The sequence below is a fragment of the Mixophyes fleayi genome, chromosome 6 (assembly GCF_038048845.1).
Source record: "Mixophyes fleayi isolate aMixFle1 chromosome 6, aMixFle1.hap1, whole genome shotgun sequence".
In the NCBI taxonomy this organism is placed as follows: Eukaryota; Metazoa; Chordata; class Amphibia; order Anura; family Limnodynastidae; genus Mixophyes; species Mixophyes fleayi.
The window spans coordinates 153,204,430-153,223,430 of record NC_134407.1 but is presented as its reverse complement, the minus strand read 5'-3'; the positions used below and the strand labels follow the sequence as shown (position 1 = coordinate 153,223,430).

Below are 19,001 nucleotides of genomic sequence, written 5' to 3'. Positions count from 1 at the left end.
ATCATTAAAATTCCAGCAAATACAGGTGTTCATTTTGCATAGGGCCTACTTGACTCCTATTAGGCTGGCTAAGTTCCGCCCGGATAGCACTTCTAAATGTCCAAAATGTAGTTCGGAAAATGGCAATTTCTGGCATCTCATTTGGGAATGTCCCTGTATACAAAACTTCTGGCGAAGAGTCATACGATGTGTTCAAAAAACGGGAATTGAAGTCCCACTTAGGTCATCGGCCACTTGTTTATTTGGGCTCCGTCTGAAGGGAAAGGTCAACAAGCTGACAAAAATTTATATTTCCCAGTTGTTTATGGTGGCTAAGGTTAGCATAGCCCGCTTATGGTTAGCCTCGACGAGCCCCACAATTAAGAGTTGGAAAATCCTGGTAAATGCCACTATAGGGCATGAAAGATTTGTTTACACGAGCAGGCAGGCACTGCCAAAGTTTGAGAATATATGGTACAGGTGGGTGGAGTCTCCATTTTATTTTGTATCCTCTAGTCATGATGTCCCGAATACATGAGGGTCTGGTTCCCCTGGAGTACATAATAACAATAATAAAGTTGATAACAAAAAGCAGAGCCCCGCCTCTGCAGAGTACGTATGCAAGAGTATTTACGATGTATATTCCTAATTAAGTATTGTACAAATGTTATCATTATGCGATACTGGTGTCTTACAATTTAACCAATATTTTATATTCAATATTGACATATTTGCGACTGTATTTTCTTTCTTCTGTATTTGTTTATTTTTTTGTTTTGTTGTTGGTATGTATGTACCTTGAAAATTTCCAATAAAAAATACTGGATTTAAAAAAAAAAAAAAAAACATAGAAATTGCTTGAAAATGCCTAATCTATAAGTGGCAACGGGAGGACAGAGAAAATAGAGATAGCACTGAAGTAGAGTTGCTCTCCACAAATCATAATATACAGTATCACAAGAAAGTTTTCAACGGTAGGTAACATTTTTTGGGAAAAAGGACATCCAGCAAAATGTTGGGGAAAAAATGCAACTGTGCCTTAAGACTGTAGCTGTCCTACTCAGGACCATATTTACCACAGGGCCTAATGTGGCAGGATTACATAGATGGCAGCAAGTTCGCCTGCTTCAGTATTGTAAAAAAATATTCAAAGTACAATTTTAAAAAAAAGTGATAACTACTGCAAGATATGGTAACAGTATAAAAGCATCATTAATTTAAAATAAATACTTTAGTACTAAAAAAAAAAAAAAAAAAAAAAAAAAAAAAAAAAAAAAAAAGTGTTAAAAAGGAAATGTCACCTACCTCAAATTAAACAGATATATAAACAGACAACACAACTGAACATGTTACATTTACTGTGTTGTAGTTGTACTGTTTAATCTGTATACACGTATTTACGTGATGTTGTTCTGGGCAGCTATAAATAATAATGGATATTATGTGTTTAAACAGCCCATGAACCGGCAGGAACATGCTCCTTGTGCTCTTGTGAAACATCCTGCGACATCATCTGGTTGATCACATGAACTCACTGTCACCTCAGTTTCTGCCCTCACCAACAGCTTAGAAATAATGCCCAGGGCATTTATAACAGAGAGGATGGGACACTGATTTATTGATGAATTTTCTTAAGAAGTCTTTGCTGGTCCACTTTAGATAAGGACTTTTTGTAACATGGATAAGTAATACAGATCTATGCAGTATAATGTAGTAGTGGTGTGTTATCACTTGATTATTAAATACAATGTCTACAAAGTTGAGTTTTACCGAGATGTGCCCACAAATTAAGCCTAGCCACCAACATATTTTCTGAAGCCATACTGTAAACTGCTGCCCTTGACACCTACTTTAAATTTATATATTTTAAAACACCTACTTGCACCGATGGATAGTCTGCTAAGATGGCTACCTAAATTTACTATGCTACGTCCACCTATTTTAATACTTGCATGTGTCTTTTTTTGTTTTTTCTTTCAAGAAAAAGCATATTGGATAAATAACAGTTTCAGGGCATTCTGTGCTATTGATCAGTTTTGAATTTTCTTAAAAATCTGTGTACACGGACCATCTGCTTGAGCACTGTAATCAATAATACCCATGTTGTACTAAATGAATGCAGCACTTTAAAGATGGTTAAATACCATTTGTCTAAACTGGACCCTAATCATGTGATAACCCTGTCACAATAGCTTGAGGCGCGTGGACTAGCCATCAAGCACACATTCTGATGTTAATGGAACATGACCTTGTAAGAAGAAAAGTAAAACAACAAAGCAGGAAAAGTGGTGAACTCAATATGCTCATATATACAGGGATAACAATAAAAAAAACAAAAAAAAACAAAACAAAAGAAAGGTCAAATATATGGAAAACTGCTGTGCTAAACTGACATTACAAAAGTACAGCACAAGAATGAAGTTGCTCACTTTAGACACTGAACACATCCAAATTCCAACAAGAAACATTTGTTTACTGGACTCTAAAGTGTAATCAAACAATATTATATATGGAAAAAAAAAAATCAAAAAAAAAAAATACACATCGCCTGTGTTGACTATACTACATAAATTAAAACAGATTGTTTTGAGAGAAGAATCTCTACAAGTTTCACACTTATAAAATATTTTGCAGCATAGAGGTGTGCATCCAAAATGAATTCCCTAGATTAAACAATACAAATATCCTGAGGAAACTGGTGATCTGACCTGCATCTTCTGACAGACGAACAACTATCTCCATGACAGTCAGAAAATCATCTTCAGTACTGCTAAAATCTCTCAACACGTCCAGCAACCCACGTGCAATAATCTGTCTGTAATAGAAATGGATTATTGCTATGATAAAAAGGGATTGTCCGCATGAAACTCAACAAATATAATATGTGTGAAAACTACATAATATAATGGTAAGACATCTCCAGTGCCCTCAACCAGCATCTCTCTTCATGGACTGGAGAATATACTGAACTGTATACAGAAGGGCAACATATAAAAATGGTCTATGCTTGCAGGTACACAGCAATGTATAGTGAAGAGAGGACATTGGGGAGTGAAGAGAGGTGCTGTTATCTGGATGGACATAGAGGGCAGCGGAAGAGTCATACCATTGATACCATCTACAGTCCACACGCACATTAATATTGCCCCTTAAAAATAAAACAATGTGAAAATGTAGGCAAATATGATAATAGTCAATAACCAAACAGAAAAAAGAGGATTTATATACTTACGTTAAATCCGTTTCTCTGATTCCATCTGGGGGACACTGCTTACCATGGTTTGTGGAGGGGAGCACGGGAGTTGGCACCTAGCTAGTTAATCTTTTGCGCTGCTGACAGACCCCTCCCCTCTACAATCCCCCTCTGCCTCTTCCTCCTCAGTTAATCAAAAAGCCCCAAGGAGATAGGTCAGTCAACCAAGAGCATACAGAGGAAAGGCAGAAGGGAGGGATCGCAGTGTCCCCCAGACGGAATCAGAGAAACGGATTTAACGTAAGTATATAAATCCTCTTTTCTCTTTCATCCAGTCTGGGGGACACTGCTTACCATGGGGCCGTTCTAAAGCCACACCCTAAGGGTGGGACCGCTCTGAAAGCCCCGCTCGTAGAGCACTACGAGCGAAATTTGCATCCGCGGATGTGAAAACATTAAATTGATAGAATTTGGTAAATGTGTGGACAGAAGACCAGATGGCTGCCCTGCAAAGCTGGTCAGCAGAAGCCCCATTTCTTGCTGCCCATGACGCCCCTACCGATCTGGTGGAATGGGCCGTAAGTCTCTCTGGCACAGGAAGGTTAGCTCTTATGTAAGCCTGCTTAATAGTTGCCGTAATCCATCTTGCAATGGACTGTTTAGAGGCTGGCCAGCCTCTTTTGTTAGAATCATATAGGACAAACAGAGAATCGGTTCGTCTAATTTGAGATGTTCTTTTGACATAAATACGGAGAGCCCTAACTACATCTAACTTTTCCATAGACTGCAGATCAGACTGAGAAGTAGATGAAAAAAAACGGAACTACAATTTCCTGGTTCAAATGGAAGGAGGACACCACTTTTGGAACAAAGGAGGGGAGTGTTCTCAAAACCGCTCTGTCCTCATGAAAAAACAGATATGGTTCCCGGCAAGACAGAGCTCCCAATTCAGACACCCTACGTGCCGATGCAATTGCCAAAAGAAAAACAACCTTCCAGGTCAAACACCTAAAATCTACCTCAAGTAAGGGCTCAAAAGGAGGCCTTTTAAGCATGTCCAGTACCAGGTTAAGATCCCATGGTGCTGTAGGCAGAACATAGGGAGGTTGAATAAGTAAGACCCCCTGAAGAAAAGTCTTGATATCTGGCAAATCCGTTAATTTAAGGTGAAAAAAAGACTGAAAGTGCCGATACCTGAACTTTTAGGGAACCTAAACGAAGCCCTGCTTCCAGCCCATCCTGAAGAAAAGCCAATAAGCGAGGGACACGAAAGGAGGACGTGTGACATGTCCTATTTTCACACCATCTGATATAGGCTCTCCAAATCCGATGATAGATGCGAGCCAAAACTGGCTTTCGAGCTCGCATCATAGTGTTCACTACACTGGAGGAAAAACCCCTAGCTCTCCAGAGGCTGGCTTCAACAGCCTTGCCGTTAAACTGAGCTGAAGTAAATTTTGGTGACGGAAGGGACCTTGAAGAAGAAGGTCGCCTCGTGACGGAAGACGAAATCCTTGTCCTACCGCCATAGAGATTATGTCCACGTACCACACTCGGTGTGGCCATGAGGGAGCTATTAGAATTACCGGCAGACCGCCTTGCCTTACTTGTCCGAGCACGCGAGGAAGCATGGGAATCGGGGGAAACAGGTATCCCAACCTGAACTCCCATGACATCGTCTTGACGTCCACTGCCACCACTAAGGGGTCTCTTGCCCTTGCGCAAAACCTGTGAACTTTTTTGTTGTGTCTGGAGGCCAGGAGATCTATATCCAGAAGACCCCACCTCTGAACTAGAGACTGAAATACTTCCGGATGGAGTGACCACTCCCCGGCATCATTTGATCTCGACTTAGGTAGTCGGCCTCCCAATTCTTTATTCCTGGAATGAATACTGCCGATATTACTGGAACATACTGTTCTGCCCAAACAAAAATCTGAGCTGCAATTTCCATTGCAGCTGCACTCCTGGTTCCTCCCTGCCTGTTGACATATGCCACAGCCGTGGCATTGTCAGACTGAACTCTGACAGGGTGGCCCTGGAGGAGGGACTGGGCCCCCTGAAGGGCTAAAAGAATTGCCTTCAATTCCAACACGTTTATTGATAAGGCTGATTCCTGAACCGACCAAAGTCCCTTGAACCGGAGGTGCGGGATTACCCCCCCGAACCTCTCAGGCTGGCATCTGTCGTGGCTATGATCCATGACCATGGAGCGAAAGACCTGCCCACAGACATGTGATCCTGATTTAGCCACCACTGGAGCGATTCTCTCACCTTCGGAGACAGCGAGATCCTCTGGAGATCCAAGTGTATGTGGGATCCTGACCATTTCCGTAACAGATCCCACTGGAAGCATCGAGAATAAGCCAGACCGAAGGGGATCGTTTCGAAGGAGGCCACAATCTTCCCAAGCAGCCGTATGCACAAATGAATTGAGGGATTGGGAGAGGACAAGACCTGATTTGTTATAGCCCGGATTGAACTGATCTTCTCCGTAGGCAGGAACACCTTCTGCCGACTGGTATCCATGATAAGCCCCAGGAAGACCATTCGTTGACACGGAACCATCTGGGATTTCTTTAAGTTTATCAGCCACCCATGGCTCTCGAGGACTGCCAAGGTGAGGGATAAGTGCTGACGTAAGCAAATCTCTGAGGAGGATTTGATGAGCAGATCGTCCAAATAAGGCACGACCTGAACTCCCTTTAAGTGAAGACACGCTGCCATGACCGACATGATCTTCGTGAAGACCCTCGGAGCTGTGCAGATGCCGAAGGGAAGGGCAGATGCCGAAGGGAAGGGCCCGAAACCGATAGTGGGAGGACCCCACTATAGTCTCTTAGGAGAGACTGATGGTCGCTCCAAATGGGAACGTGGAGGTATGCGTCCTTTATGTCTATGGAAGCCATAAACTGATCCTTCACTAAGCCGTTTATTACTGACCTCAGGGATTCCATCTGAAATCTGTCCACCCGTAAGTGCACATTGAGGTTCTTTAGGTTTAAAATGGGTCGAAAGGACCCGTCCGGCTTCTTGACCAGAAACAGATTTGAATAAAACCCCTGTCCCTTCTGGTTGTCTGGGACCCTGCAGATGACTCTTTGCGAAAGAAGAGAGGCGACACAAGCCTGTATTTCCTGTCTTCTTGTTGGATCTCGGGGTAGCGGGGTTACAAAGAAACGATGTGGTACCGGACCAGCAGGTCTATCATATACCCCCTTGATATAATGCCCCGAATCCAAGGGTCTTAGGATGACGCTGCCCATTGTTCCCGAAACAGAGACAGACATCCCCCACTGGCGCCACCTCCGGCAGAGTAGAGTGGTCGTCAGGACGCAGGCTTCTCCTGGGGCTTGGAGGCCTGGCGCCTAGCTGCAAACGAGGATCTACCCCTGAGAGAGGAGCCTCGAGCATTTGGTTGTCTACCGCTAAATGACTGTCCTCTAGGCAAGGAGACTCCCCTAAAGGGCTGATGAAAGGAGTTGACCCGAGGAGTCTGGCCCCTACTTGAAAATACCGGCAAAGAAGTGCTTTTGCCCCGTTACCTGGGAAATCATAGTATCCAGTTCCAGGCAGAACAAACCTGCTGCTGAAAAAGGAATGGTTTCAACTGACTTTTTTGATTCCGCATCTCCTTCCCAGGATTTCAGCCATAACGTTTTTCTTGCTGAAATAGATGCAGCCTGAATAGAGGACACAGACGCTGTGTTCTGGGCCCCCTCATAAAGGTACCCCGATGCCTCTTTCAAATGCAAAGCCAGGGGAAGTAAATCAGAGTCCAGTAAGGCCTCTGCCAGTTGGTCTGCCCATGCTTCCATGGGCTCTAGCAACCCAAGCTGAAGCAAATGTGGGTCTAAAGGAAGAACCCGAAGCCACAAATATAGATTTCAGCTGGGATTCCACTCTGCGATTATTGGCATCCTGCAGAGTTGCTAAACCTGGGACTGGTAGTAAAGTGTGTCTGGCCAAACGGGCTACTGGAATATCCACCTTAGGAATACTCTCCCAGCGAGCCACGTCTTCCTCCTGCAATGGATACAGGGAAGAGAACCTTCTGGGAACAGAGAACCTTCTATCAGGCTGTTTCCAGGCTCCCTCTGCAATATCCCCGAGTTCTACAGGAGAGGGAAAACGGATAGCCTTCCTTTTGGCCTCCTTAAAGAGACTTCTGTCTCTAGGAGTAGGATCCTCCGGTTCTGGGTGGTCCAACGCTTGTCTCACCGCTAAAACCAAATCATCAATAAATTGGCTTTTAGTGTTTTCTTCCTGTTCCAAAGGTTGAACCTGGTCAGGATCAGAATTTATTTCCCCCTCCTCCTCTGAAAACTCCTCAGAGTCTGAAAGGACCATAAGGGTATTAGCGGATCTAGGCCTCTTCCTCTTAGCAGGCGGGATGTTTGGGGATTCAAGTAACTGGTTTAGTTTATCCAAACCCTTTATAAATGCTGCGGACCATGCTGGTTCTGTGGGAACAGGGACCTGGTCCGTAAGCAATGAGGAAGGTCCTGGTATAGACGTTCCAATAGAACCTGAGGTAGCATGGAGGCCCAAAGGTGTACTAGCATTATTTGCCACCGAGGCTGCCACACTAGATAGCAACTGATTGGATTGTAAAACCATCTGTGCTAAAGAGGAAACCGACTGTCAGGGAGGCCACCCAGGCCGGTTCCTTCATCAGTGGGGCTGAAATACGCTGGGTTTGCGCAGGGGGGGTAATTTTGCATTACATCTTGAACATGTGAAATACTTTGCCATAGGGCCCTTTCCTTTATCTGTCATTTTTATAAAGGAAGGCACACCAAACACACAGACTTAAACTGTTAGATTTAGCTGAGAGAGAGAGAGTGTAGAGAGAATAGTGGGAAAAAAACAAGTAATCAACTAATCGGACATAAAAGTTGTACTTGTAAAGTTTTTTTAAAACGCAATATAATATTTTGGCAAGTAGGAGAACAACAATATAACCCCTACTAGCCCACTTTGTAGACAGCAAATACAGTAATATGTGTCTAAATAAGTCAGATACTTAGCCCATAGGCCAAACAGGGGAGAAGTCCAACAGCAGTGTCCTGGTGCCTGCTCCCTCTGATCTGTGTCCTTTTCCCGGGCTTCTCCTTGGCGCCAGAAGACCGGGCTAATCCACTTCTCTCTGGAGGGCGGGGGAGCTCTATGTCTTAGCCCCCCTCCCCCCCTCAGATAATGCTTTCTCTCTTACAGCTTGCTCCATTTTTTGAATAAACATAAAAAATGGTATGTGGCAGAGTAGTGGAGACCTCAAGAGTTGAGGTCTCCGCAGCGGTTAGCACCCCGATAACCCCCTCCTATGTATGAGGGGGGATCTTGGTATGGCCCCCTTCTCCTTGCTCCTCCGCGGATCCAAGATGGCCGCCGACATTGTAATCTCCGATAACCGGCGCTCTATGCCTGCAGTGGCAGCGCTGGTTATCGGGGAGGCTGCAGGAGTGACAGCGGTCCGGAGAGACCGCTTGTCACTCACTATTCAGGCACCCTATTCTGCTCTCTCTGTCAGCGAGAGGCTCTGGCTCTCATCTGACAGGGTAGTGCCTGCGCTGCTATGCTGTAAGTGTGTTCTCTATAATAGAACACACTCCCATGTCTGCCACCTGGATAAAAGAGAAATAAAATGAAATAAAATCAAAGTAAAAAATACATGCATAAGCTAAAACACTGCCCAACTCCATGGGCACCTAAAAAAAACTGAGGAGGAAGAGGCAGGGGGATTGTAGAGGGGAGGGGTCTGTCAGCAGTGCTAAAGATTAACTAGCTAGGTGCCAACTTCCGTGCTCCCCTCCACAACCCATGGTAAGCAGTGTCCCTCAGACTGGATGAAAGAGAAATATAGTTTGTTTTTTCTTTTACTTACACAAAAAACATGGAGAGCAGTTTGTAACATTTGCAGACAATTAGATACAGGTTTACATAACGACAGAAATAGAAGTATTTTAAAATTGCAATTTTAGAATACAAATTAAAAAGTTGCAGCAAGTATTTTATTAGGATTATCAGTTATTTATGAAGAAACAATATTTAGGAGGATGATTTTGGATAATCTCAAGGCAGGTGTTCTTTCCTCTCTCTATGCATGAACATGTGAATACATGAAAATTAATCACTTTTGAACTGAGCCTCTTTGAGTCAAGGGAACTCAGTCTCGTCAAGACATTTGTATAGGAGAGTAGTAGGTAGGAAATTCACTGCTATACATTTCCGTGGGGAAAGGGGGGGGGGTTTGCAGTTTGGATAGCATTATTATTATTTTTGCTCTTGTCACAGTAAAAAAAGTTGCAACTTACATTAAAACTGTGTTACATGAACAATTTGCAAAAACGTATTATTTAGTGCTCTTAAGTTGTGAAAATTAAGTTTAGTAACACGAGTATTAACAAACAGTAGAAAAATAAAGTATGGGATTTGATTTCAGACCAACTGCTTGCAAATTTTCAATAATGTACAAAACCTTTTACTCTACGTGCTGCAGAACCAATTTGTATGGGATGGGTTCTATCTATGTACATTATTAATAAAAGAAATGGTATTTGTATTCAGTCTATTTCAGGTTTGTGTGCGATGTCCCAGGTATTTGAAGTGGGAGGGGATAGAACAACTTATAGCCAATCCGTTCATCGGTTTACAGCAGCAAGATATGAGCGCTCACCTAGTGGGAGGCAGTGACCTGTCCATGTGTGATTACGCTAGCTTGGGGGGGGGTCACACAGGTGCTTTGAACGTTAGTGCGTTTCCAGCTAGAAAAGTAGTAGAGTTAATAGTACTGAACTTATTTCATGATGACAGATTCCTCCTCTGTCACAATGAACTAATTTAGATTAGAAAATGCTGCCTGCATTGTGAAGTAACAGGCAAAGTTAGATAGTGAAAGAAACAGGATCCCCCATTAGCACTTAGTAGTAATGTGAGAATCATATCAAACTGGAGCAAGAACACTGTGATGTCAGGAGCACCAACTCTAAACAACATCTTTAAGTCACAAATGTGTTGTATGGTAGTTAGGACATTACAAAATTAGCTTTTCGCAAGAAAGTCTACAAAAAACGCACGCAAAACAGCACACTTAATTAATGTGCTCCAGTATGTGATGAATCTTTTTACATAATTCATCAAGCCATAAGAAGTTTTAACTCAACTCTGTTTCAAGCAGATTAATAGTGTACACTGAAATGTCCAAACAATTACCTGTTAAATATATTATCACTAAACGCATATTTTTCCAGGCGTGCAAGAGGCGTCAGGTTGTCCTGTCCAGGAATGTCCAGAAAAGCGCTTATCCTCATGCTCTCACAGTCTGGTCCATAATCCTCAAAGCCAACTTGGAGAATAAAAACAAAAAGACATTATCTCCCCATTTACAGAGGGCCAGGTGTCATGTGAGCTCTTGTAAGCCAAGTGCTGTGTTTCATGTATCCACACATATACAGTGCATATAACTGAAAGGCTTAGGTTACAGAATAATACCTATACAAGGAAAAGGAGATCTATTTAAGCTAATTTGTCTCCAGCCTAGAGATAGTGATCTGTTAAGATTCTCAGTGATGTTCTTTGGGCGCAGAGAGCACGACACTAATCACTTAAATTCTGAAGGGTGAGAAGAATTTTAATCCCTTCTCAAGTGGAATTACACTTTAACAGACAGGAGAATTAATTTGGTGTTTTTTCCTTAGAGATCGCTCTTAGGGAAAGATCCAATTGCTGGCGAAGTACCGTGCAGACATCACAGCAATGTCCGGCTGCACACATTGCAAGCCATTACAGTAGGAATATCTACCTCATTTTTCTGCACACCTCTATGGGGTGCGATGTATTTCCGGGGATGTAGCGGATACATGTCGCATTGAATTGAATCTCCTCCTTAAAAGTGTATCTATGGTCTATACACAGTGGAGGCAGACATTAAAGTCACTCAAAACTAATGGTTCTAAGGGAAATAAGCTGATTTTTTTAGAAATAGTTTTAGCTCAGAAAAGAGCTGCCTCCACTGTGTATAGTCTATGAGTAAACTTTAAATATTCAGCTCAGCAACACTTTCGATAGTATTCAATGCTTATACTGTAAATCATCCTTTGATGTGTACGTGTTGTCATTTGAGATATTATGGTCTCTTGTTACATAGTGAATAAAACATTCATGCCATAATACATAACGTTATTAACAATTTCAAAAGCAAAATTTAAAACAAATCCTAATCCATACATAGGACCACACTACCATTTTTAATACATCTTTTTGGTGGAAATATGTTTTTCAGCAAGTAAATACAATACAGAGTTCATTCAGTGACACCATGCAAGACAGTAGCATAAGTACCACAGGTATATAGATTATATTTGTTATTGGTAAACTACTTTAATCATGGAAATTAGGATTAAGAACTGGGGCCTGACTTGTCAACCTTAAAGCAAACTTTCTCATATCACCCAGTTTGCCTGTTTGTATTCAGATAAATTCTAGTCCATCCAGTTACTAAGCATTAACAATGACAATTTTCTAGAGCTTTTAAAATTATATTCATTACTATGCACCTCAAGTCATTTGTGCCCAACTAACTCACTGATACCTGGGAAACAAGGGGAAAAAAAGTAACTAGCGCATGTTCAAAACGAATGGGATTCAAACTACCAAATGAATATATGTGTCACTGCTATACAGTTAGACTGTTTTTGAAAGAGGCCTTCCAAACAAGTTTTAAACCTTTCAACAAATAGGTACTGACAATACTGAAGTTATACTCAATACCTATACTACCATTTGCTACGTAGGTGTATAAACTTTCACATGCCCACAAACCTACACCTTATCCAACACTGAGGTGGGACTAGGGGTCCCCAACCAGCCACTAAAACACTGGACTATGCAGAATTTAAAGTGGATGTCTGCACTGAGCTAAAGACAACCACGAGAGAGCTGTGCTCTAATATAGATAAGATTGGCGAGAGGTAAAACTTCTGGGGGTAAATTTATCAAGCTGCGGGTTTGAAAATGTGGAGATGTTGCCTACAGCAAACAGATTCTAGTTATTTATTTAGTATAGTCTACAAAATGACAACTACAATCCGATTGGTTGCTATAGGCAACATCTTCACTTTTTCAAACCCACAGCTTAATAAAGGTACCCTTCAAATTATTTTTTCTTTTTTACAGAGATGGCACATCACAATGTATTTACCTAGACAAAATAGGAGCAAGGACTGTTTATTAGCCTTGCAGGACAAGATTACAGATTAGGTAGACAGGTTCTGCAAAAAAAAAAACCCACGAAAAACAGAAATCCAAGGGATTCCCAAATCCATAGGCCCTTCCAATCTACGGTGTGGAGGGATGAAAATCTTTACTATCCTCCTATTCGATTTGTGGGAGCTTCATCTAAAAGCAGACTAAATGCATAGACTTTCTAAACATAAATTAAAAGGCACCAGGATCCCAAATGCCCACTGGCAATTTCAAATCCTTTATGGCTGGATTTTCCAAACTAAGGTCATCATATTTAACAATGGCCAAATTCACCCAATCTACTCACCAGACCAAGGTCACCAACTACCTTTCTAGGATCTGCCCTAACTGGTAGAAGTGTGGACCAAACCAGATACCAAATGTGGCTACCTTTTTTTTTCCCCCATCTGTGTCTTGGACCATTTTGGCATTCCCGGCCTGCATGAGACCCCTGGGATGGACTGACAACTACACACCCGCTCTTGTGATGGATCTTTCTATTTTTTTTTTACTATTAAATTTTGTATTTTTCCTATTGCTGGTCTGTTCGTTTGGTGAACAACCATGGATCCTATTTTTTCAATTATGGGCTATGCACAGCTTTTCATTTTCTGATTTACTTATTGTGAATTGAGTGCATCCTCATGTATATATTTATGATTGCTGTTATAGAGTACTCTGCACAACTGTTAATATTTTCACTTACAGTATGTCTCTGGCCACCAAACCGACTCCATTTCGGTTTATTCGTTCCCTGGGCTCTCTCAACTTCACATTTGGAACAAATTATATGGCTCACATCTTAATACACAAATATAACACACACTACATTCAATTAATGCCCGATGGTTCAAATCAGCACCCCCAGTAAGAGGAGACAACTTTAAAGCCTTGCTGGAACCAAAGACCAGACATTTAGAGTTTCAAAAAAAACTCCCTTAACACAAACAGCCCCCTCCATTTATGACAAGATTACTTATATAATGCTCCATCTAATTACAAATGAGTTATGCTATTTGCTCCAAAACCATCTTCACCCTTCCCAAAAGAGATGCCGATCCTGAAGGAAGACATACAAGTTTAGCGGGTGAACTAGAAGAAAAGTGAACACAATAGTATGCTCTGAATGTAGGTCTTTAATTCCTTCATAAACTACTAACCCCCTACTAATCAAGAAACTTTCTTAGATAGTGCTAGGCGACTTCAAGTTAGGCCTTGATACTATACTGGACAGACCCACAACCCCTCCATCAAAAGCCCACTATAATACACTAACCAAACTCAGTTCCTCCATAAAGCAGTAACCAAATTATTTTTCAACAGTCCTAATCATACTTCTTTTTTAACAAAACATCCTACTATTATCATCATTAACTTTTATTTACAAGGGGGCAATCAACCAAACCAAAATCTCCTAGGCGCTAGATTTAAAGACAAACCAGCGAGTCAGCTCATTATGGATGGAGGTGCCAACTCCTTCCAATATTATTCAACCTAACAAAAAAAACACAATAAGGCGCGCAAGTCACCTTAGTTATAATAAAATAAAAATTAAAACAGATATGGCAGAATACACTCAGATTCCTGATAATCATTAAAAAAACATTGAACATAAAATTAATAAAAAGATGTATATAAACCAAATTGTTATCCTCTCCAAACTTATTAAACAATAATATCACATATAGAATATACACACAAATGTATATGATAATACGGTTGTCCAAGATGTTTAGAACAATAATTACCAGATTACCAAATCTAATATACAATTAACATATATATTATACTACTAATATCAAGTCCTATCTGGACATCCTAAAGCAATCCAACAGTTGGAAATACAGTACTTGCCAGGACCGATCACGGTCACCTGTGTATTGCTGCGCATTAGGATGCCTACTGTTTATGAAGATTTCCTCAGCACACACTGTGCACAGCTGACTTCAGGAATGGAGCATCCCTTTGTGCAAACGGCCAGATAAAATAGATGCGTTTCATACCAGATCTCCCATTTAACATGTCCTTCCAAATGCAGTAATCGATCAGGTAAGTAAAGGCTGTGTAATCACTTTTCCATATGCGAGTTTATCACGCCATAAAAATGTACAAATCAAAAGTTTAGTATAAATTGACTACCTCAGTCTGCATTTCCCCATATCCCTATATCAATAATACCCCGTATCTGAAATGTTTTGTCACACCTGTGACTTTATCAAAGATCAAGGTGGTCAAGGGGGCAGATTGCGTGGGGTGGGGAGAAGGTTGCATGACTCCTTTAACAGATAACGGAGTGAAGGAGAGGGAAGATGGTTAGTGAGAAGTGGTGGCAGCGGTGTTGGAGATAACATCCCCAAAGGAGGGTGGGAGGGGGGACAATATGGGTAGAGATGGAGAGGGGGGGGGATGTCAACGCAAGGACTCAATTTTGGAGGTGAAGTAAATAGCAAAGTCAAGAACAGAGAACGAAGAGGGGAGGGGAGAGAAGGGAGTTGTCTGTGTGTGTTTGTGTTAGGAAATTTAGACTGTATGCTCCAATTGGAAAAGGACTGATTAGAATGAGTTCTCTGTACAGCGCTGCAGAATTAGTGGTGCTATAAAAATAAATGATGATGATGATGATACTGCCATAAATTCTACAAAAAAAAAAAAAAAAAAAAAAGATACAATAGGGGTAAAAATGCAGGCACACTTTGTAACCAACAAGATCATGCCTGCATTCTAACTATCCATAACAATGGACCTGGAGAGACCAATCCCATCCATATACCCAATATTTTTGAGATTACCAATCTCTTAATAATCTCCATGAAACCGTTCAATTGTCACATATCCACCTTTATACTATCGTCTAAAATTCCACTGGTCAGAAGTTCAAATCATGGCAGCTATGCCTCATGGGGAAGTCACATTAATAATTTTAGACCAGGTTGATGTTATTCGGGGTATGCAGACACAAGACAACACCAGATTATATAACCTAAAAAAGTCCCCTGCCATTAACAAAATCCCACTAAAATCCATAAATTCCCTATCATACATTGCCCCTTTCCCCCAACAACTTGACATCCTTATCAGCATAAGGAGACATTACAATCTCCAGGTGATCATTTTCGACTGTTCTTTACATAAGGACCCGGGCATGAGTCTTAAGGAACTAGTACAATATCACTGTTGACTTAAATACCTATTGACATAAACTCACTAAATACACATTTTATTTATTTCTAGAATGTTTTCTCTTCTAGTTAATAAACAGTTTTACTTATGGCGGTGTGCTATGGAGTCTTCTTAAATACTTAGCCATGACAATTGACAGTAGCCCAAACAACAAGTGAAACACTCTAAAACGTAAAAGCTACATCTCAACAGCATATGTAACTTATAAATTACTGCCCACAGTACAAGATTTTTTTGCAATTGTACTTTACCGTTCGTCATTACCCTTTTTTTTTTTAAAGCATTTTATTCAGTATTTATTTATTTCTTTGCAAGAATATGAAAGGGGGGAGGATACAGAAGATAAATGGGTAGTGGAGTGAGAGAGTACTTTTTTTTTTTTTACTGGAAAATATATATGGTAAAAGTAGACATGAACTATTCAGCCATTTCCCTTTTTCATCAGGCATGTATTGCTGCTTTCTCGGTAGCACCATCACTTTCTGTTAACTGTCTAGCTTTCGACATCTTTTTTAATGTTATCTCTTGTGCAGTGATCTTGTATCAAATGAGGGATTTGTGTTATGACTTGAACCTAAGCAGACCCTGTTGTCTCATACTATTTATTGTTCTTCAGTAACTGAAATACTATTTCACTGCACAAATACAGTCAACAACAATGAATACTTTCTCTTAGATTATTATACTCAGACAGAAATGTGAACACTGCACATGTAACTTATTTAACGAAACAACAAGAGGAGCTAGAACGCTTTGAAGGAGGAAGTGTGGACAACCACTCTACACAAGCAACCCCCACAGTACAAACTTACAGTCATCCAGGTCGTCTTGCAGGTCCACAAAGTACAAAGGGATCCCTGAAAGGAAGCACATCAGGAAGTCAAACTAAAGTACTTTATCGTAAAAATAATGAAAAGAAGAGACAACATGGTGGAAAGATCTTAAAAAAAACTCCTTAAACCATAGTAGTCAATTTACGAACATCCAGTGGAAGTCAGACCAAGGAATGCAAATGACAGTTGCTATGGGTTTTGGCACATGTATAAACATGCCCTTAAATATGTAAATCTAGTCTAAATCACATATTTACTGTATATACAATCCTAAAACAACATTTTGGAAGTACTACAGATTTTATAAGGGCATCTACAGAAATATTTAGAATTAGTCCATCTTCAATTGTTATGTGAAAATGTTTAGCAATGGACCCTCTCTACTTTTACCTGTAGATAGTTTGATTGACATTGCATGTATAGAATTATTTACAGCACTGCAAAATGAGCTAAATTTATATTCAGAAATGATTAAATTAATTATTAAATGGATATAAATAGATCCTGTCTAAGCTCTGATGGCCTGGGACTATGCTTACATACTGGAGTACACATAGGGACTCTTTAGCTATGAATGTGCGCTTAGAATGAGAATGGATAAACTTTTCACTGCACTTTAAAGGACAGCAAAACATACAGTTTAATTTACATTTTTGCCATGAAATACTCAATTTCATGGTTTTAGTATTGCGAGTGCTAGGGATGGACAAATCCCAGGAGCCAGGTAACCAATGCCCTCCCCCAAAAATAAGTTTTGATGTCCACTTTATGGAATCCATTTCCATTGACGTCAGTGGATGAACAACTACCATGGCTCACTGATAGATCCTACTGGCTCCTAGATTTCATTACCTAGCACCTGAATTCAATACTTTGCAATTCCCTACTATATAGAAACAATGAGAAGCCTTGTGGAGGAATAAGAGTTCCCCCCTTAATAAATCTAATTTCATCTTTGGCTGGTCAACAATTTGAGCAAGGGCTTACACAGGTCCTTCTTGTTTCTATATCAGAGGGGATGGACTTTCCTTATGTAAAACTATATAGGTATAATGCAAGCATCAAGCTTTCCAGTGGAAAAGAGTCCTGCAGTGGCAGTCCTGAGCCCCACAGCCCCCACTGATTCAGAAAACAGCATACATTCCACATGCTCAGCTGTACAAGTGTTTACTAGTATGGCTAACCAGCTGAACATGTAATCAGAATTAGTAAGGGGAAATGGTGAATGTACAACAGCAAGAGTGGGTGTAGGTGATGGGGTTAGTCATGCTGCACTGGACAATTAACAGGAACCATGTTACCAAAGCACCTAATAAATTTACAGCTTGCTCCTAAGTTTTGGGAGCCATATCTATTCATATCAGCTGATGCCCGAACTCTCATTTTAGGCACACCTGGGTAAGTATTTTAAAAAGGGTATAGAAAATATATAAAAGTTTCTCTATATCTGATGTGCATTTCCCATGCATTTACTGGAAAAAAAGAAAGTGACACACAAAAAATAATTTGGGTGAAACTCAGGACTAAAATAAAATGCTGGATAGGAAGGAGCTTCCAAAAACAAAATATGAACATCTCCCTGCACATAAGGCCTTTACTGTGGTATATGGTTTAAAAACAAAAGTGTACTATTTTTATTTTTTAAAAATTTCAGTATTCAAACTGTGGCTACATTCCTAAAATGCTACATCATGTTTTTGCTCCAGCTGAAAATAATGGTGCTAAGAAAGAAAACAAAACACTGTGTGTCGTTTCTAGTAAAAACACAAATTAAATTGACATATATATATATATATATATATATATATACACATACATACATACATACATACATACACACATATACATATATACATACATACACATCTGGTCATTTTAGCAATTTTACAAACTGTACCAGTGATCCTGATGATTAGAGACATATATACAACATATAAATGGATGCACAGTGTGCACAAAGTATATTTGCATACAGAATAACAACACTACGTTGAAAGTTCACTAGTAAAACAATGGCTACATTTTACATATACACCAATCACAAGGAGATGGGACAGTGCAATCATACAAAGGTATCACATTACATTACAACGCATCCTTATGCACTGCAGCATCCTTATCTGTAAAATCATGTAACAATATATATGAGCAGATGACCCGAATGGCACGGGTAGCTCACAGTCTACTTACCGGCCATCTTGAGGGCTGAGCCGGGAGGACGGAAGCGCGTTCCCGAGCAGTATGCGCATCCCCGAGGCGAGTATCCAACATAACGTGCGCGTCCCTGACCAAAGGCGCCGGCGGCGCGCTTACGAACTATGTGCACTCAGTTAGTCTGCAGACGTCAGGACGTGAACGCGCACACTGTAAATATTTCCGTCCGGTGACGTGCGCACTCCCTGATTATTATGGGCAAGTTGTACACAGAGGAGAGGAGGGAGGTACATTCAGTATATAGTGAGATATAGATCTTATTTGGCTCAAGGAATATGTAATGTCTCTTACTGGACTAAAAGTGCAGATGTTAATGAAGGACAAAGTATCTGCATTTACAGAGCCCCTTAAGACTGAAC

The 19,001-nt window shown here is 40.7% G+C and overlaps 1 protein-coding gene across 1 annotated transcript in view; it reads right to left on the bottom strand.

The window, feature by feature from the left end:
* Positions 1 to 18,691, bottom strand: part of LOC142094546 (serine/threonine-protein phosphatase 4 regulatory subunit 1-like) — a 55,190-nt gene extending 36,499 nt beyond the window's left edge. Inside the window, exons 1-4 of the mRNA XM_075176811.1 lie at positions 18,619 to 18,691; positions 16,408 to 16,452; positions 10,385 to 10,517; positions 2,688 to 2,794 (exon numbers count right to left, since the gene is read on the bottom strand). Of these exons, the coding sequence (XP_075032912.1) occupies positions 2,688 to 2,794; positions 10,385 to 10,517; positions 16,408 to 16,452; positions 18,619 to 18,625 (292 nt within the window). The 5' untranslated portion in view covers positions 18,626 to 18,691. The remainder of the gene's footprint in view (positions 1 to 2,687; positions 2,795 to 10,384; positions 10,518 to 16,407; positions 16,453 to 18,618) is intronic.
* Between the last annotated feature and the right edge of the window lie 310 nt (positions 18,692 to 19,001).